Consider the following 21,939-nt stretch of genomic DNA (forward strand, 5'->3'; position numbering starts at 1 on the left):
CAGAAGCTATGGACAAAAAACCTGTAATGTTTCTTTAAAAGGAATTTTAAATACTATAAAATTTTGTCTTTATTTACTAATATTGGTTGAATATCCTTCATCTGAAATACTTGGGACTTCAGACTTCAGAGTTTTTTTCAGAAGTGTTGGGAATATTTGTATAGACTTTCCTGGCTGAACATCTCTAATCCAAAAAGTCTGAAATCCAAAATGTTCTAATATTTAAAACTTTCTGAGTATCATGTTGGCAATCCAAATATTTCAGATTTCAAAGCACTTTGGATTTCAGAGTTTTAGATTAGGAACATCTCCCACATAAGCAAAAGTTATTTGGGCTCCTCAATAACTTTTAAGAATGTAAAGAAATCTTAAACCAGAAATATGAGAACTGATCTAAATCTTGACTTTAACATCAATCTCCTATAGCTAGGCCTAGCCAATTAGAATGAAAGTTTTAGTAGTTCTCCTAAATTTACTATATCAGGTTGGGACAAGTTATAACAAGGCCTCTGTCATCTGTATGAACTCTTTTTTCAGCCTCATTCCCTGTATTCCTTTTTTGTGCTATACATGCTATGGCCTGGATGTGGTGTATCCCCAAGGTTCACATGTTGGAGTCTTTGGTCCTCAGTGTGGTGATGTGAGAGGTGGTAGGACCTGTATCAGGTGAGCCCAGTAGGAGGTGCTTAGGTCACTGGCTGCCCTGTCCTTAGAAGGAACAAAGGTAGTTCTTGTGCCCTGAGTTAGTTCTTGTGAGAGCAAGTTCTTATAAAAGCTAGTCTGACCCCTGAATCTAGCTTCCGGCCTCAAGATGTAATCTCTGCTCCACAAGCATTTCTACCATGTGATGCCACCCAACACTAAGCTAATGCTGGTGCCATGCCCTTGAACCTCTAGAACTCTGAGCTAAACAAACCTCTTTCCTTTGAAAAGTTATCCAGGGTTAATTATTCCATTATAGTAATGAAAAACAGGCTAACACATTTTAATCTATTCAAGAATTGCCTGCCTCTTGGAATGCTCTTTCTACTCTCCTACCCTATATTATCTGCATATCTAACTCTATACTGCTTTTTACATGGCCACCCTTATCAATGTCCTATATACCTTTTTTAGTATACTTTCTGACCTACTATCCATCATTTTTCTTATCCAGGCATGACATTCATATACCTCCTTATCTTACTGTTTTACCCTGTAATCCTCTTTTCATATATGTTCATTCCATTGTACCAGTTTCAGTCACAGATGGAATCTTTCTCTCATTAACAAATTAACTTGTTCTTATCTACTGTCAGACCAAGTATGATTTAAACATGTATACTATTTCTAAAAAACTGAATGTTAAGTTTTACCAAGTTACATTTACAACTCATTTACTTGCCTGTACCTTTATTCCAATAAATGAAAACTATTTAGAAAACATCTGAATGTGTCTGACAGCAACATCACAGACCTGAAAGCATTTAATAATTTAAACTTTCATTTATACATAATGAATGGAAAAGGTCATTCTAGTTAATCTCATGTCAGTTAACCAAAGTAACACATACAAACTGACAATGCTATAAAATGAAAACAAAATATTGCTAAATATCACTTAAGTCTTCTATGCTTCAGAAAGTCAGGAAGTGTAAGTGTTACTCAGTTATCACTATGAACATCAAGTATGAGAAAAGAAACTTAAAATTCCTTCAGGAACACAAACAGTGTCTTGTACTTCCTTTTATAAAATACCCAGGTGCAATTGGCAGAGACCTTAGTATGTAAGAGAGCCATGAATGGGTGAATTAGAGGTAATTATTTGTATATAACCTGTCTCCAAAACAACAGAAGGAAATCCAACTTTGTTTGAACTTTCCACTGACTTAAATTCTAGGTCAAATGAGACTTATTTTTTTAATGATAAACAATATTCATCTTTTGAGATGAATGAGCCACATCTGTAAGAATGGCAACATTACCATTTGCTGACTACCAAGAACTAGAGCACATGCAGAAAAGAAACATTAGCCTTAAAATGAAGACATTTTAAGTGGAGTCAAAGCAACTGGAGTCAAACTTGGTATGACCAGCCATGAATGTGGGTTGCGATGCTATGGCCTGTTGAGAACACAGACAAGTTTTAGAAATCTAGTGGCAAGAAATTGAAAATATATAAAAGTATTCAAAAGAAGGGTATAAAATAATTGAATCATGCTACTGTGTCCCAAACCAATTGCTTTAAGAATAAAACTCTGAAAAATAGAATTTCAACAGGTAACAAGAAATCATAAAAAACTGACATAGGGGCCTTGAAAAAAATAGCAAAGTAGAAATTCTAGGATCAAAAAGTAAAAGAAGCAAGATTATGAACTCAATGACTACTTATTAATAATAGCACACTAACTGGAGACAGAATTTATAAACGAGAAACCATCAAGAATAAAGCATAAGGGGGCTGAGGATTTAGCTCAGTGGTGCCGATGCCTGCCTCGCAAGTGCAAGGTCCTGAGTTTGATACCCGGAACCAAAAAAAAAAAAAGAAGCATAAGGAAAAAAGGAAACAGAATGAAATATATAGAAAAGAGGATGGGCAACATGAAGTTCCCAGTGAGAAGGCATAATTTGCATTTAACTAAAGTCCCAGAATTAGGAGAAGGGGACAAATGCAGTATCTGAAGAAAGAATAAATAAAACTTGCCAAAATTGATGAAATATTATTCCACAGATTTAAGAGGCTCAAAGACTTCCTAGAAAATTAAATAAAAAGAAACTCACATACATGTTCAACAAAGTGAATGTATAGAAAACCAAACAGAAAGCTGTATGAGCAACCAGAGGAAAAAGATATGAATTATACTCAAAGAAAAAGACTGAAACTAACTTCTCTACAGACACTAAAATAATACGTCTTGCAAAAAAAGCATGACTGGTTAAACATTTGAAAATAAATGTACTTCACCACCCTAACAGAGTAATAGAAAAAAATTATATGACCATCTCAAAAGGTGCAGGAAAAGTCATCTGATTAAACACAACACATATTTATGATTAAAAAACAAAATAAAAGTCTTAAAAAACTGGAAGACCAGTACATCCCTATAATCTCAGCACTCTGAAAGGCTGAGGCAGAAGAATCACAAGTTCAAGCCCAGCTCGGGAAACTGCAATTTAGCAAGACCCTGCCTCAAAATGAAAAATAAAGGACCGGGGATTTAGCTCAGTGGTTTCGCCGCCTGCTGCGCTAGCACAAGGACCGGAGTTTGATCCCCGGTACCAAAACAGCAAATAAATAAATAAATAAATAAATGGTCTGAGGACATAGGTCAGTGTGAAGTCTCTGAGTTCAATCCCCAGTACGAAAGCAGGGGGATGGGGTGAACCTCAAAGGAATAGTAGAGCTGATAAGACTTATCTTCCCAAAACCCGCAATGGTCATATTTAATAACAAAAGCTTTCTCTTTACAATAAAAAAATCACACAAAGATGCTTGTTATCATTATATCCACTGCCATAGTAGTACTAGCCAATTTAATAAGGCACAGAAGATACCAAAGGTATAAAAAGTAGGAAGGAAAAAACAAAACTATCATTACTACAAATAATTTTGTACACAGAAAGTTGAAAATAAGAAAATTTATAGATAAATCCATCCCATTTCCCTATACATTTTCTTATATCAATTACAACTTTCATAATGGCAACAACAGCAACAAAAACTGCCTGCAAATAAGTCTAATAAAAGGTAAGCAGGACTTCTATATAGGAGATAATTGTTGTGAGAAATTAAAAAATAAAAAATGGAAAAATATGTCATATTTATAGAAAATTCAAACTCATAAAAATGTCAATTCTCCCCCCAAATGTCAATTCATCAAAGTCTATCTAATCCTAACCAATATCTAACCAGCCTTGTGTGAGTGGATACAACTTGTGGTGAATCTAAAATTTATATGGAAGTGTCAGGAGCTATGAATTACTAGAATATGAACCCTTTAAAAACAGAATAGTATTACAGCAAAGATAAATACAAAAATAACAGGCTGAGAAACAGACTCACACATTCTGACAAGGCAGCAGAGTAAAATGGTGGTGAAACGATGGTCTTTTCAATAAATGGTGTTAAAATAAATGGATAGTTGTACTGAAAGAGATGAAACTGGATTCCTATTGCACTTCATACACATAAATCAATTTGTGAAAGGCAAAACAAGGTTTTAGAAAATAATACAAGAATATATCTTTATGACCTCAACATAATGAAACTGCATTAAAACTATGAATTTTGACAAGGCAAATCTAGAGGGTGGGAAAAATATTTGCAACACATATAACCAACATGATTCACATGTCAAAATACACATATCGTACACATATATAACAAAAAGTCAGTAAGAAAAAGATAACTTAGAAGAAAAATAGAAGGGCTGGGGATTTAGCTCAGTGGTTCCGCCACCTGCCTCCGCAAGCACAAGGACCCGAGTTGAATCCCCAGTACCAAAAAAAAGAAAAAGAAAAATAAGCAAGAGACATGGACATGCACTTCATAAAAAAGGAAATATATGTATTCTATAAATTCAGGAAAGTTCCAACCTTATTGTTTTGAGGAAATACAAATGAAATCCACGAAAAGGTAATACTACACACTCATAGGAATGGCTAAAATTTAAAAGACCCACAATACTGAGTCTAACTTAGAATATAAAACAACATGGCTATAGTAGTATCAATTGTTCAATCACTTGGAAGCAGTTTCATGTTATTTGCTTAAAGTTAGAAATGAAATCTATGATCTAGCAATTCCATTCCTATGTATTTGGGAGATACAATATATTCATATAATTATTATCATGCTTCTAGCCTGGAAATAATCCATATAGCCATTCATTAAAGTGAGTATTATGGCATATACACTGCAATGGAATATTACACAGCAATGTAAGTCAATAAACCACAGTTAAATGCAGTAATGAATGTCACAACCATAAAGTTAAGGAGGACAGACACAAAATAATTTACATCATATGATTTGGTTTAAATCAGTTTAAAAGAAAAGTGCAGTACTGCACATGCCCTGAGGTGTGTCACCAGAAAGGGACACAAGAAGGAAAGGGCTTCTGGGTCACAACCAGCAGTGTTCTACTTCTTGACTTGATGCTAACAAGTTTGCATCACAGTAACTCATCAAGCTATTCATTATGTTTATTATATGTTTGTGTTTGTCTGTTGTATTTCATATCAAAATGGCTTAAGAAAATTAAATAGCTTACCCGGAGACTAGCATCTGTCCATCATGGGAAAAAGCACAAGTAAGAACAGGTGCACAGTGCCCACTCAAAGTACTTTTATATTTTAATTCACAACCTGCAATTAACAAGGTGAAAAAAATTAGCAAGCTGACCATGCTTGAAATTCATTTCTAACTCAACACTATTTTACTTATTTATTAAATAAGTAATCTTTGGGTGCCTAAGGGACAGAAAAATTTAAAATCCTCATGCACCTCAAGTATTTATACATACAGCAAACAATTCCAATGCAGTGTGATTAAATAGTTTGAAAGCTTAATAATGGATTAAAAATGATGTGTTTGGTAAAGGCTAGATGGGGTAATTTTATAGCTACCAAATTACTTTAAACATTTCAACTAAACCACAAACATTTCAGTGTCTTTTAAAAAGAAAATATGCTAATTACCCAACAGATTAAAAAATAAAATGGTTATATTTTGCAAAATGTGACATTAGCAAACATTTTCTCATTCTGTAAATTAGATCAATGGCAATTTGTACATAGTATAATTCCAATATATAACACTCCTACCTACAAAGTATGGTAATACTAAAATACTTTTTATGCTTTCTACAATTGCTGAAGATAAACATCACAAGTCTTTTAAAGGTAAACTACAGAAATTTAATGTTTTGGTGACAACCTAGGAAAATAGGAAGCTAGCCTAGGAGGGACAAGGAAATCAATGAAATCTCTATCAGACATAAAACCTTTTTTGAAGTGATAAAGTCTCATAAAGAAGATAGCAATTATTTAAACAAAAAAAAGCTATGAGAGCAGGTAAAAAATTTTAAGCTCAAAGAAGGAAAAAAAAAATTATTACCTGGGAGAACAGATAAATGTCAAAAGCACAGTGGTGAATTTCAAAGAGCTTTCATTGTAACAATCAAAGCAAAAATATTCAGCTGTGAAGCGAAGACTACAGAACTTGCAATATGACCACATGAATATATTCTCAAGAATATGACCCATATGTCTACTGCCTACAAATGAGCAATTAAAATAAGGTACAAACCATGACAAATGCTTCATAAAAAGGCTTTAGCCACACATTTATAAATTGTTATGTATTTTTTAACAATAGTCAGTGTAAAAATATTTTACAGAAAATGAAAGGCTTTAAAACAATTATTCAGGATATATTTAGAAGATATACATATATGAGTATACTTCTCATTTCTTACCAAAATTTTGCTTGCGGTAAAGAAAGACAAAAAGAAGAGCTGGATAAACCAGAGAAATAAAGGACCTCTCATCCTCACCAGCATGACATACATTAAAATGATTACTACAGGGAAACTAATGGGCAGTATACAAGTAAGTTTCCACCACAAAAGGGATGTATTTCTTTCTGGATAATGTGCTCTTCTCTATATACTATTATAACTATGAATGACAGGAACATAGTTGGTGATGTAATTAAACCCTGTTGGGTAACAAATAATACAATATTTTGAGGAATCTGAATCAAGAAGCTCAGTTGACCACAAAATTTCAAAGTCCCCCTTAAAATGATAATGAACAAATTAATAAAGACATAAATGCACATGAATGGAGAGAATGGGAAGGCGGGAAGATTAATTGATGAGACCGTAGAGAGGAATAAAAGCCTAGAATATAAAGGAAGGGAGATAGGGACAAGAGAAAGTTATTCTGTCCTAGAGAACTCCTCAAGATATACAACTATCAACAGCCAGGAAAAACACAAATCAGAATGAAAGACATAGACTTGGAAATAGAAATTAATTAAGTATGTGTGTGGAACATTCAATGTCTACCTTCAATCCCTTCCTGATCCCACTCCTTAGTATGGCACATAAAAGCCAGGTGCTTATTTCCAGATAAGCTTTCTAAATGATGTTTGCACAAACAGCTCTAGGGCCACAAAGACCTCCATACCCTTTCCCCCCAACCCTTCTCTCAGAAGAAACAATTACACATTCATCCTAAAGTAAGCCCAGCAACAACGGAACATCCATAGGCACAGAGTTTCTGAACATCTTATTATCCAATTATTAAGTGTAAATAAAATACTAAGGAGGCTGGGTATTTAGCTCAGTGGTTCCACTGCCTGTTCCACAAGCATAAGGACCCGAGTTCGATCCCTGGTACCAAAAATAAATAAATAAATACATACATACATACATACATACATACATACATACATACATACATACTAAGGACCCAAGACACTTAAAGAAGGCAACTATACGAATGAGAAAGATCAGAGTAACTAAAAAAAAAAAGCCCCCAGAGGTAACAGAGATGATCAGGAAGCAAAAGGGGACTTAAAATAAGATTAAAAATTTTAACAAAAGGTTAAAGTAAAAAAACAGTAATTTTTTTGAAAACTAGATTGCAGGGCTGGGGATTTAGCTCAGCAGCATGACATACATTAAAATGATTACTACAGGGAAACTAATGGGCAGTATACGAGTAAGTTTCTGCTGCCTGCCTCGCAAGCGCAAGGTCCTGAGTTCAATCCCCAGTACCAAAACAAAACTAGATTGAAATGTGGGGTGGGGGAGACATAGAGAATTGATTTGGGAGATTCAACACTCAACTAATGGGAGTTATAAAACAGAGGACAGTAGAGAAAGAATCATTAAAGATACAATATAAAGGGGGCCGGGGATTTAGCTCAGTGGTTTCACCGCCTGCTGCGCAAGCACAAGGACCAGAGTTCAATCCCCGGTACCCACCCCCCCAAAAAAGATACAACATAAAGGAATGCCACAATCCAAAACCAAATAATATAAATTTGTTTCATTATTGTTCTTGTTTGTGGTATTGGGGACTGAACCCAGGCCATCATATAAAACAGACAAGTCCTCTACCACTGAGTTACATCCACAATCATAACATAAACTTCTTGACTAAAAGTCAAAACAGGACAATGTATGGGAAAAGGACCCACACAGTATATAAAACAGTAACTATCCTGAATGAATAAAAAAACAGTAGTAAACCTACATTTCTAGAAACTCTGAAAGCCACCACAAGAGTTGAAAACCAGTGCAAAGTGGTCACCTCTGGTGAGTAGGAATGTGTGTGGTATCAGTAGGGGGAAAAAAAATCAGAAGTGTCAGAGTTTTAAACTGTATGTATTACTTTGATTCAAAGTTTCTTAAAACATTTTTATAATCTCTTTCAGATATCAGAGTTATCTTGAGTAGAAATATTAAACAAATTTTATACAAATCACAAATAATTTGAGAGATGTACTAATCAAAAACATACCTAAGACATGGGTAAAAGAAACAACCCAAATTTTGACTTGGCAATCCTGACCACATGATGCCAATCGAAAAAACTGAAGACCTTGTTCTCCACCTGAAACAGTAAATTTGTTAAATACAAAGAACTGATAAAACAGTTAAACTCAAAAATATTAGTTTCTTATACTGAGATCTGTTAATGCTATTCATTTAAACCATATTAATAATATTAATTTACACCATCTAATGAAACACTGGCTAAAGAATTGGTTTTATACAAGGTACTATAGAGAATATAACTTTAGACCTGAATTTGCTATAATAAAATGCCTTTAAGGCTGTAACTCAAAGCTAAAAGAGCCAATACTGAGCCATTAAAGTAGGGTGTCTTTCAACTCAATTTTACAGGCTATCACTGGTGGCCAAAATTGGGAAGAAAGTGTCAGTTATGATAAGAATGTTAAAAGGTTAATCATTCAAAACTTGAATATTTTTGATACATCAGTTTCTTAAAAGGCTGCTTTATAATTCACATGGAATAATGGAAATTTTTTCATTTGATTTAATAAAGACTGAAATTATATAAACCCAAAATAACATCAATTCAGCTCATTAGGTGAACAATATTACACAATTTAGGGAAAGTATTAAAAACCCTATTTCAAAAAGCCACTAGCTTAAATGTTCTTAGAGAATTTCAGTACAAGAGAATTTCAGCATATCATTACACAGCTACTAGATTAAGTCCCTAAATATTTGTGGTAATATAAATATCAACATCACCAACTTGATCTTGCACAAGTTCCACCCCATATCATAGATGCAGTTTCATCAGCGATGGCTTTGGCATTCATATGAAGTAAAGCATTATTAAACCTAACATCCATCTTAAGATTGTACTCAGTATTTTACAAATACTCAATATATGTTACTGAATTTATTCACTGCGTATATAAATTTTTATCCAAATATGCTCTCTCATTAAAAATATATGTATTTTGGGGCTGGGGATTTAGCTCAGTGGTTTCGCCGCCTGCTGCGCAAGTGTAAGGACCCAAGTTCGATCCCCGGTACCAAAAAAAAAAAAAAAAAAAAAAAATATATATATATATATATATATATATACACACACACACACACACACACATATATACATACATGTGTGTGTGTGTGTGTGTGTGTGTGTATTTTGGAGCAGGGGATTTAGCTCAGTGGTTTCGTCTCCTGCTATGCAAGCACAAGGACCCGAGTTTGATCCCCGGTACCAAAAAAAACCCAAACATACATTTCATTAACACAACAAATTTACTTCCATTTCATTAAAAGTTTTGCTAATTCCATTGAGACTTCCACATTTCAAGAGCATTTCGATTTTGTTTTGTTTTACAGTGCTGGGATTGAACCCAGACTTTCACATGCTAAACAAGCATTCTACCACAGAGCCACATCCCCAGCCCCTTTTATTTTTCATCCAGGGTGCATTAAATTGTCTGAGCCGGTTTTGGACTTCAATCTTCTTGCTTTAGCGCCCTCTCCCCACCAGTAGCTGGCATTACAGGTGAGCACCACCATGGCTGGCTAGCATTTTGGTTTTGGCAGCACAGGTTCAGACAAAATACAACCTTTCTTACAGAGATCTGGATGACTGATTATAAGCAATTTCTGATAATCTTTTTTTTTTTTGGTACCACGGATTGAACTCAGGACCTTGCGCTTGTGAGGCAGGTGCAGTGCCCCTGAGCTAAATCCTGGCTCCTCTGATAAAGTAAATAAGGTAAAATATTTTACTCAGTGAATAAAGTAAGCTATTTAAGTATTGGATCTGTTTAGAAAAGCTATATTTTCATTGTTTTTTGACTAACTAGGTCCCTATAGTTAATTCTGAAGTTGCTTTAAGTAGTGAAAATTCAGTTAGAGCAATGGGAAATTATGAAGCTTAAGGTGTGGCTACACTCAATATTTAATTACTTAGATATATTTTTCTTCAGGAAAAATATTTGTATTGTGATAATAACCTAAACCATGCTTTATTACCATTTAAAAACTGGTTTGACTACTTATCCTCAGGTGCAAATGGGATTATTTTTCCTTATTTGAGCAAAATGTTACATGCCTGAGGCATTAATATGTCATAAGTATTTACAGATATTAACAAATACCACATTACACAACTAGTTAAAATTATATACTTTATCTTTTAAGTAAGTACAGTAGTTCTTACAAATTTTTGTAATAATCACTTTTAAAGTATGTATTAATCTGTTTTAGGGAATTTACACATAAAATTAGTACCTATTTCAACAGAAGAGCTAAAGAAAAGATAAGGATTAAAATGATACTGAGAGAAATACATACTTTGAAATCCCTTAAAGGCAGGGTAGGGATGTGTGTATTACTTCAGAATTTCTTCCTGGTTCAGTGAACCTTTCCCGAACCCCTAAAATGCCCATAGTTTTATTCTAATATTAACTAATACACTAATGATATTTTCACTGAAAATCTGTTTCCAGACCTTTTAAAATAAAAAAAGAAACCTAAATCTTCCTACATCTTTATAATTCATCAAAGATACATTGAGTGCCTATAGGATATGGAGAAAGTACTACAGAAATGGAAGAAATAGTTCTTGTTTATTACAACCTATTCTTTGTACAATAAAAAAGCACACTATATTAAAAAATTAATTAATTAATTAGGAAGGAGTTTAATATAAGTTTAATATAAGAATGGGTTCATGAAAAGGAAACTGATTAATCTTCTACAAAACATTAAAAGGTTAAAAAATAAAAAATTAGCCAGGGACACACTTGTAATACCAGCTAGCCAGGAGGATTTCAAAGTCAAGGCCAGCCTCGGTAACTTAGATTTTGTCTCAAATAAGCATAAAAAGAACTGGGGCTGTATCTCAGGGGTAAAAATAGCCCCTGGACTCAATCCTCAGTACCAAAAAAATTAAAAATTAAAAATTTCAGCAAGTCACTAAAAGAAATCCGGCTCACCAATCGTAACTCAATATATGGCATTTGATTTATACACTGGGTATATGAATTTTTATCTACATAAGAGGCATACTATCTGTGCTGGGCACGGTGAAGAAAACAGAACCAGGTCATGCCTGCATGGAGCTTGGAACCTAACAGGAAAAACATGAAACACTATCCATATAGAAAGCCCAGCATGACAGTGTGGGCCTGTAACCACAGCAGCTGAGGCCAGAGGCACAGGCAGCTGAGGCCAGAGAACTGCCTGAATGTAGGAATTCAAGGCCAGCTTGGACCACATAGCAAGAACCCATCTCAAAAAAAAAAAAAAAAATTCCATGTAATTGAATATGTAACTAAAAACTGTGATACTTCTGTAAAATCTATCAAAGAGTACAAATAAAAGATGATATCAGGGGCTGGGGATTTAGCTCAGTGGTTCCACCACCTGCCTTCCAAGTGCAAGGTCCCGAGTTTGATCCCTGGTACCAAAAAAAAAAAAAGGTATCAAAATGAAGAATAGAGAAGCCTCATCTAAAGTGATTTTCTAACCAAAATCTACAAGATGACTAAAGAATGAACCAGGTAAAGGGTCCACATATAAAACCCTTGGAAAATCTTTAGAACACTGAAGAATGAAAGTAGGCCACTGTGGCTAAAAAGAATGCAAGAAGCGAAAAATGATTTGAAATTAGGCTGAAATGGAATGTGTAAGGTACTTATAGGTTTTGTCTTTTGAATTTAGGATTTTACCTTATCTTAATCATATCAGTCATTAATGGAAACAGGAGAAGGCCTAAACCATCCTGTTGACTGTCTGGACCTGTGTTGGCCAATAAAGTCATGACTACCCATATGTGGGCACTGAACACTTGAAATGTAGCTACTCCAAATTGAAATGTGCTATTATATACCCACTGGATTTTAAAGACTTAGTACAAAAAAGGAAAACTAGAGCTTGGCATGGTGGCACATGCCTATAATCCCAGCATTCTGGAGGCCACGGCAGGAGGATCATGAGTTTGAGGCTGGCCTGGACTACACATCAAGACCCTTTCTCAAAAATTTACCAAAAAAGAAAAAATAGTTAATTAATATTTTCCACTGATAATCAATTATTCAAATAACATTAGAGATACTGGGTAATTATTAAAATTATACATTGTTAAAATTAATTTTATTTACTAAACATTTTTAATTTAACTATGATTCTCACTAAACTGCTTTAGACAGTACTGATCTAGAGATAGGACTAAAGGGGCCAAAGGCAAAATTATCATTTGAACACAGAAAAGGAAAATTACCTTTTAAACTATGTAGTCAAACATATTATTTTATAAAGTCTGCTTTTGGAAGATTAAATTAGTAAATAGAAATGTACTTCTCTTTCCAACTTTTTAACTTCACATTTCCATTTGAGTATCAGTATATTTAAAAATCACAGTAAAACTAACAGTTAAGTCTTCTAAATTCCCATATTCAAGCAATCGACCTATTGTACCAAATTGAATTCTCGCTTATATATGAAAAATAATTTTCTCATAATATTTTCCATGATTTCATTTTGATCTAAAAAGATAAAAGATGATTCTGTAAAAAGCAATGAATTAAGAGAGCCTTCTACTTCACTAACAAAATAAAAATGAAAGTCCAAAAAGTTACATACAAAGTAAGATGGGAATTTCTAGTGCTTAAAAAACTAAAATAACTAACCAGAAACTGGCTGTGAAGAAAAATCGCAGCAAGTAATCCCGAGGTCATGTGCTTTTTCACTATGCAGACATCTCATTTTGTCATCCCACACTGTTAAATCTCCACAGGAGGAGCCAGTGACAAAGAGGTTTCCATTAGGAGAAAATGCACAGGCCACCAAGGAGCCATCCTTAACACTACCACATCTGAAACAAAAGCAAAAAGGGAGATTTTTATTTCACAGCATCTTTTATATTACAATCTCTAATAGTTTGAGATAGTAAAAGAGGGTAAATGGTTATCACAGAACTACAGAAAAAAGACAAATGATGCCCACAGAAATATCATTTATATGCTCTAAACTGAGACATGCTTTCTAAAATTGAGAGGATTTAAACATCGTAACTAATATGAGTTAGCCTAAAATACAAGGATTGTAACCAAAGTCCATACGGCAAGTCAAGTCTGAACATGTTAGTCTACAAAACTTAAAAACACTAATGATAAGCAACAAAAACTACAGCTGTACTTTTTTTTTTTTAAAGACAATACAAAACTATTTTTCTTGAAAAACATGTTATTGAGGTCAAAAGCATTTTCAAATTCTGTATCAAAATCACCTATGCAACAGTAAGGTCTTTCATCTCATCTTCAAATGTAAATTCTTTGAGAAAAGAAAATGCTGTGAACAATTTACAAATTATCTTGAGAAGGGAGGGAAGCACTGTGCTGACAATATTATTTTCTCAATTAGGAAAAATAAACTGGTAAGAACCCAAAAATGAGTGCATGTTAATTATATACATTATGAGGTTAGGCTTATAAAGGCAGAAGTCATCACCTGATAAGTGAAAAAGAAGATTCCTTAGCTGACAGCTGGATTTCATTCACACAAAGACATTTTATTCTTTCTGTGCTTTCTTGTTAAGCCAAATATTTATTAAGGCCACTTAAAACATACCCTCTTCTTCAACCTAAACTTAAATGAGCAACAGTTGCTGACTGGCTGGCATTTGTGTTCTGAGTGATGATTAGAGGCAGGAGAGGGGAGAAACATTAGACAAATTTTATTTTATTTTATTTTTTGAGACAGTGTCTCATTATGTGTTTCAGGCTGGCCTCAAACTCCCGGTGATCCTCCTGCCTCAGCCTCCTGAGCGTTGGGATTACGGGGGCATGAGCCACCATACCTGGCTAGACTATTTTAATTGGTAACATTTAAGTGTATTTAAATTATTAAAATGGTAAATTTTCTGTGTAGATTTTCACAGTAAATATAAATAAGTTTATGGTTTTAATTTTGTTAAGTTGCAGAAAAATATTACCAATGTACATTAACTGATGCATTTTTTTCTGGAAGAGTTTTTCAGGTAAGTTTTTTCAGATATAAATGACAAAACACCACTATACCAATAATGAAGTTCCTCCTTCTAGGCTGCTTGTTCACATAGCAAGAATCCGGGTCAGGAAAGCAGCTGCATCTCTTCAGTGGGGCTTAACTCTCCATGATGTTATTACTGAGAACACCTGAGCCATGAGTAACAAAAATAAGCCTACCATTTCTGAACCTGATTCAAAAGACTACCTGCTTTCTTTGCCTAATGCTCAGTAAGTCCATAAAAACCTAACAAGATTAAAAAAGACTGAAAATTCAAAACTCTCTCAAAGCCAAGCAAATCTACTACAGGAATCATTAAAAATCTACTTTTTTTCATTGTCCTATCTACAAACTACCTGCTTCCTGAGATCATCAGAATATTTGGCTTTTTATTTCTTTGGTACAACTTAACAGGATTTAATACAGACAAAATTTAAATATTCATACCTATATAACTTGTGTGATTGTGCATTCCACAAAACAACAGTTCCATCAGCTGCCCCAGATGCCAAACAAGAGGAGTCTGGGGAAAACTGGCAAACCCTCACGGGGCTACCCCCGGGCTGTTCCATCACTGCCAAGGTCTGTCCATTGTGAGTACTCCACAGGACAGTGGTACCGTCAGTTGAACATGATGCCAAAATATGTCCCGAAGGAGAGAAACAGCAGCAGTGGACAGCATAGGTGTGGAATTTCAGTGGAGAGTACGACAGTTCAGCGAAGTCACTTAGGGAGTACAGGCGAATTGTTTTGTCCAAGGAGCAAGTAGCCAACAGGGAAGAAGAGAATGCACAGCAATTGACATCATCACTATGATCAGCCAATGTGTGAATTAATTTCACCATGTTCTTTATTCCAAGTAAAAGAGCCTGCAAGTTTTAAATTGGGAAAGGTTATGTCATTTTAGGAATCAGATAAATGCAACTCAAACCCATGACAAAGAGCCAAAATCAATTTAAGAATTTGCTCAAAGAAAGCACCTACATTAATATTTGTAAAGGACAATCTATAACCTGGGATAAGGATAATCTGGAGACAAACATTTACAAGATTCTTCCTGAAAGACAGTATTACAGTGATACATACATGCCCACGTTTATAGCCCCACAACTCACAACACGTAAATCTTGGAAGCAGCCTAAATGCCCAGCAACAGATAAATGGATAAAGAAAACATAATGGATACGCTCAGGCATAAAGGATACATTTGAGTCATCTGTAGGAAAGTGGATGCACCTTGAAATAATGCTAAATGAAAAAAAACCTGACACAATTAACCATCACATGGTTTCTCTGTAATATAAACCCGAAGTATAAACAATCTCAAGAGCAAAATACAAGATTACAGAAAACAGGGAGGCAGATCTTTTGGAGATGGGAAGGGACCTTAGGATGGATGAAGAGGAGAGGAAGTAAAATGAATTAAGGTGCAGTCAGTACATGGCCCAACTCAATGAATATATTCCTTCTGTATCACAAACATGTACTAATAAAAAATATTTACAAGATCATAATCTCTGATGATGATCATAGCCACCACTGCCATGCCATAAAGTTCTACCTCCTGACAAAGAACCTTGACAGATAACTTCAAGATGATTTGATGTTGAACTTTCAGAACCTGCATTATTTATTTCACCTTTGAAGTCTTTCCCATAACTAATTCTCAACAAGACCTCATTTCAGAGCCACCAATCTGAGCACAAAGATTTTTCACGGCAAGTTATGGTGACATACACCTATAATTATCCCAGCACTTTGGGAGGCTGATCCCCAACATCACAAAGCAAAAACAACAACAACAAAGTTTTTCATTATTTTAACATAAGGTTAAAATAATGCTCCCTCCACAGGGTGGAGCCAAGGCTATTTCCTCTGCCTCCAAGACTAAACTGTAGGATTTGCTCATTAAAAAACAAAACAAAAAAGTCCATTCAAAACTTAAGTGGGTGTACTGAAAACCAGCTTGTCATTTTGTAATAAAATGATACAAAAGATCTGAGGTGAGGAACCAATTCTGAGTAAGTCAAGGAAACCAACAGTGGCAAAAAAAAAAAAAATGTAAAATTTCAAAGCAAATCCAAACCCCTCCCCATGGCTTACAAATCTTATATGGTATGATTGTTGCTTACTTCTCAGACCTCAACTCATCCTTTCTCTCCTTTCCAGACTCCATAGCCAAACTGGTCTTTCAGCCTCATAAAGCAGCTGAAATCCCTTCCTCTCTCCTTTTGGGATTCTATTTCTCATTCAGATCTCAATTTCAATGTCCCTCCTCAGAGAGGGCTACCCTAGCTAAAGTTGTTACTCTCCAGACTAGCACATTTTGCTATTTCAATCCTCAATGTAGCAATTACCAGCACCATCAGATATTTATGATGTCTTCCTTCACTAGAACATAAATTCCAAAGGAGTGGGTACTTTATGCATTTTATTTGCTTCTGTATCTATAGCATGTCAAATACCAAATGTGCTCGCATACATTTTAATACTTTTTCTATAGCCAATTGAGTTATAGCGTTTAAATATTATATACGGACTATGAGATGATCTGAGAATAAAACTACCAACACTTTTTTAAAATGGCAATTTAAAAATGGTGTAGAATGAAACAGTAATCAGTCCTAAAGATATAGGTATAACCTTGACTTGTAAAATTTATGATCTCTTGTCTTAATCTTATTTATGGAAATCTCTACCAAAAAAAGTATGGCTTTTCCTATCTTTATTTTAATCTCAAAAGGTCAGTCCCCCCACCCCCGCCTTAAAAAAACAAGCATTGAAAAAAGCTGGTAGGTTATGGCCTTTTATTGCATTGTAAACAATCCAGATCAGGTGGTGCTTTCTGAAGAACTCCCTAATGACAACTGTGCAAGCGCACACAAGTGATTTTTCCAAACAAACTCTGACTTCCACTCCGGTGGCACGCAGCTCCCATAGCAGCTGGAGGCCGAGCCGTCGGAAGCGAGGGATGCTGATCCACTGACGGGATTTCGGGAAGAGCTCGCTTGGTCGCTCTACCCGAGGGGTGTGGAGTCCACTCCCACCTCCGCTGACTCGCCCACGCCGAGTCCCGGGCAAACCAAGCCGGGTGACCAGTGTCAACACACGCGTCCTCATCTGAGGCAAACCGAACCCAAATGCGCCGCGCACCCCCTAAATAATGCCGCGACTTACTTCCGTCGCCGGCGAGGACCCAGACTTCGCTCAAGGCGGCCTCGCACCGCGCCCGGCAGGGACTTCCACCCCCGCCTCCTGCCCCGCAGTCCAAGTCTCACCCGCTCGCCGCGCGATTAGAACCGGCTTTGGGAGCTAGGAGGATTCGCAGGGTCGCCGCCGCGGCCAAGCTGGGGGACTGGCCACTTCGCTCACCCAGAGGCCTCAAGTCAAGCGGAGGCGCGGCCCGGCCCCAGAGAACCCCGCCTGGAGACAGGCCCCGCCCTCTCGGGGCGGCCTTCGCCGGGGCGCAGGCGCGGCCTCGGGCCCCGCCTCGCCCGCGTGGAGCTCTAGGCTTAGTGTTGGAGCTGGGGTAGGACTTTCCGTTTCAGGGGTTTGGTTTTGTTTGGTTTGGTTTTGTGAAGTTGAAATCTGAAGGCCTAGTGAACATCTGAAATGATCTTATAAAAGGAGGAGGGGCATCAACACACATCCCAGCTTAATATTTGAAAACCTCCTTTGGCCGTGCTGTAGTTCTCCAGTCTGCACGATCCTACTTCTCCGGAGAGGCATCTTTGTTATTGTTATCCTTAGTGGGCCACTACGAGGTGTCCTCTGCATCGCCCCTGGGTTCAGGTTTCCCAAGGCTCTTTCCTGGCCAGGCTGGATGGCCCTGGGCACCCTATCCTGCGGGTCTCCCCCACTCCCGCCCGCCCCCGACAGCCCGGATGGGACTCCGGGACCTTTGCGTCACCTGAACTTGCGTATTTCCAGCCTTACAGTGTCTAGGTGGCTCGGATAGACTGTGGCGTCCACGTGCGGATGACTACACAGTTCCCTGCCGGTGCTTTTTTAGATAAAAATTATATAGAAAAAAAGTTTCTCGGCTTGTAACGCTGGTTAACTAAATGCACGATATTAGTAGGACTATGTTCAGATGAAAATCAAAGATACCGCTAGCTTTTATTTTTAATCTATGAGATTTTAGTATTCTCTTTAGTGAGGAACATTAAAAATATATCATCCCTAGGAAACCAAAGTCATGTATTTGAAGAGTAATACCTCACATTTAAAGATGAAATTGAGATCGTGGGAAATGATTTACAGTGAAAGAGTAAGGGGAAAGGATGATCAAAATTCACAGTTTTGTGAACCTCTTCTGATTTTTAAATTATCAGAATGCATTACGAGTAAGACTCTGAACACCTAATTTCTTTCTTGCTTGCTTGCTTGCTTGCTTCCTTCCTTCCTTCCTTCCTTCCTTCCTTCCTTTCTTTCTTTCTTTCTTTCTTTCTTTCTTTCTTTCTTTCTTTCTTTCTTTCTTTCTTTCTTTCTTTCTTTCTTTCTTTCTTTCTTTCTTTCTTTCTTTCTTTTTCGGTTTTTTGAGGCAGGGTCTCCCTTTGTAGTTCAGGCTGGCCCTGAACTCACTATGTAGCCCAGGCTGTCCTCCAACTCACAGCGATCCTCCTAGCTCAGCCTCCCGAGTGCTGGGATTACAGGTGTGCGCCACCACGCCCGGCCTAATTACATTATAAAGTACCGCCAAAAGAGTATTTTTCAAATACAAGTTGTATAAATAATAGATCTTCCTGTAGGAAATAGAGAAGATAAATAGCTAATAATCACATCAAAGATAACTCACGCAAATAATAGTCCCTTTGTCTTACACGCATGTAAAATTCAGTGATTGAACAAAATGTTTTACATACTCCCGTTTAAAACTTACATGCTGAATATTTTTCATGCCTAAATTTTCTTCATTAGCTTTATTATTTTTGTCTAATGGTCCATATGGAAACATACCATTGTTTAGCATTTTCCCCGTTGCTGGTTGGTGGTTTCAATGTGTTTGCTCTATATAAATAATGTTGGATTAAACACCTTTGTACATAGATCTTTATCTGCATTTTTCTTATTTTACAGAAATTTTATTTTTACAATATATTTGTGATACATAATAATTACATTCATCTTGGTTTATCCACCTTTATGAATATGTACTTACAATATAATCAAATAGAATTACTGGGCATAAGGGTGGTAAAGATTCTTAATAAGTATAGTACTTACTAAGAACTTGTTGACTTTTCTGGGTTAGCTACATGATTACACTGTCAGCAATTGTGGTAGTGGCTGTCTCTTCACATTCTTGCTGGATTTGAGTAAAACCTTTATTTTCTTCACTAAATTGGTGAGCAAAACTGGTTATAATATTTTTTAAGTAAAATATAAAAAAGGAACCCCTGCCTACATGTGCCAGTAGATGAGCACAGTGACTTTGAGGACAATTGGTCAGCTCTGCTTGTCCTGAGGAGGCATTGCTACAGCTGGTCTCTAGTCTGTAAGTTTGCAATTTGGGAAATGTTCAAAAAATATGCTTCCAATAAACTATAGGAGCAGTTTATAAAGATAAATTTGTAAGAATTTACAAAGATCTTTAATTATATGAATGAATTGGTTATCTTATGACACATAAACTGTCAAACTATTTGGACCTTTGATTTGGAATAGTAAAGACTTGAGTACTTAATGCATTCCTGGATTTAATTGTGTAGTCTTCGCCTAATAAAAATCCAATCGAGTTCTGCTTCTTGTAATAATACTACTTAAGGAATACAGAAATTTTAAATGATAAATCCTAAGGAAAACTAACTTTTCAATTAAATAGTAAACAATATATGTTCTCAAAATATAATTGCAAACAGGAACAGAATAGGTGTAAAGCAATTAGTTGAGCCACTGATTAAAATAAAATGTGTGCTCCACAATAAACGAGCTCAGAGGAGAGAGAAATTATAGGGACAAGGAAAATTGGAAAAGGTCCTATATAAGCTTGAAGTCTGGCCAACTGAGACTTGAACTTAAGAATTACTAGTTTCACAATAAATAATCAGAGATGCATTTGTTTAACAGGCAAACCCACATCAGTTTCCAGAACAATTATGCAGAATACAGTTGAAGATATAAAAACTTTCTTGAGGCAGTAGTTTGTGACAACGTATCAAACTTGACATATATAATATGTGCATTTGTTTTCATGTATATATTTCAAAAGGGTCTTTAAAAAACATGTCTGAGAATTGTGAATATGTTATTTTCATATCTGATACAATCATCCACTCTTCTCAGCTAATGTCATCCACAGCTCCATCCAAGGGGCGAACTCTGGGAATTTGGAAGTAGCAACTCTGTCTGGGAACATGCTTTATTATCTTCTGCGCATAGGCAGAAGCTAATCTTCTGCTCCTTTCCCATTAAATAAACTTTACACCTTCTACCCAGCCTTCTTTCCATTATTAACCCATCCACATCATCCTGTTGTACCAACAAAATAGCAAAAGTTATCAGAGTTCTTTAGAAAGAATTCGAGTTCCATTCAGAAAATAATAAAATGCAAAACTACCACAGAAATCAGAGATCAGAATGATGGTATATACTGGCACACTGAGAACTACTTGATTGCAGAAGCTATACAAGTGGCTGGAAGTAAGAATATCAGAAAATAATGCAATGACATGTATGATCTTTGGTATTTGATACATACTAAAGAAATTTTACTGTTCCAACCATGGCTTTGGACCCTGAGTGGTACAAGAAATATTTTTTCTTGTTTATGAAATTTAAAATTCCAACTACCTACACCTTAATTTTTTCCTTTGACTTCTTAATTCTTGTCTCATTTTCCCAAATTTTATATTTTCATGTATCTTATTATTAGGTCTATTGAAGAGGATGCAAGATTTCAGACAATTTTGAAAAAGAAGTACATTTTTGTTTCCATATTTATAGCTTTAGTTATGAAAAAAAGAAAATATTACACGTATTGCCAAATCACATTCATTTAATAATAGTTTGACTTGCAGAATTAACACACCATGTTTCCAGTTTACTGCCAGAGTAGTCTGGAATGCAATATTTTGATGATACCAGTCTTTAGCATCCTATAGTATCCTATAAATCCATTGGCCAAATAGATTGGATTTGTATTTTACCCTGATTAGTATTGATATTTTTTCATATTTTCACTAATGACTTTCAAACAGTTGGCTGATTTTTTTGCCTAAAGAAAATCAATATATTCCTTTAGTCTTACTTTCTATTTGTAACTTGAGAAGGAAAATTGTGAGATTTAGAAGAATACAATGCTGTACCTAATGCAGCAGATTGTAATTTTTCTTCTCTTTCTTTCTTTTTTTTTTTTTTTTTTTTTTGGCACCAGGAATTGAGCCCACAGCCTTTC

The 21,939-nt window shown here is 35.7% G+C and overlaps 1 protein-coding gene across 4 annotated transcripts in view; it reads right to left on the reverse strand.

Annotated features, from left to right (window-relative positions):
• Positions 1-17,996, reverse strand: part of Wdsub1 (WD repeat, sterile alpha motif and U-box domain containing 1) — a 43,564-nt gene extending 25,568 nt beyond the window's left edge. The window contains exons 1-5 of one of the 4 annotated variants that reach the window (XR_002398040.2): positions 17,721-17,971; positions 14,991-15,412; positions 13,187-13,371; positions 8,515-8,607; positions 5,253-5,346 (exon numbers count right to left, since the gene is read on the reverse strand). Coding sequence is in view for 3 of the 4 variants with exons in the window: in XM_004835895.3 (XP_004835952.1) it covers positions 5,253-5,346; positions 8,515-8,607; positions 13,187-13,371; positions 14,991-15,388 (770 nt within the window). In the remaining variant the exon portion in view is untranslated. Of the gene's footprint in view, positions 1-5,252; positions 5,347-8,514; positions 8,608-13,186; positions 13,372-14,990; positions 15,413-17,720 lie in introns of all 4 variants that reach the window. The other 3 variants (XM_004835895.3, XM_004835894.3, XM_021265923.2) reach the window with 3 other exon arrangements.
• Between the last annotated feature and the right edge of the window lie 3,943 nt (positions 17,997-21,939).

This window comes from Heterocephalus glaber, unplaced genomic scaffold, assembly GCF_053883595.1.
Source record: "Heterocephalus glaber isolate CG9 unplaced genomic scaffold, H.glaber_assembly_v1.0 deba00000347, whole genome shotgun sequence".
Taxonomy (NCBI): Eukaryota; Metazoa; Chordata; class Mammalia; order Rodentia; family Bathyergidae; genus Heterocephalus; species Heterocephalus glaber.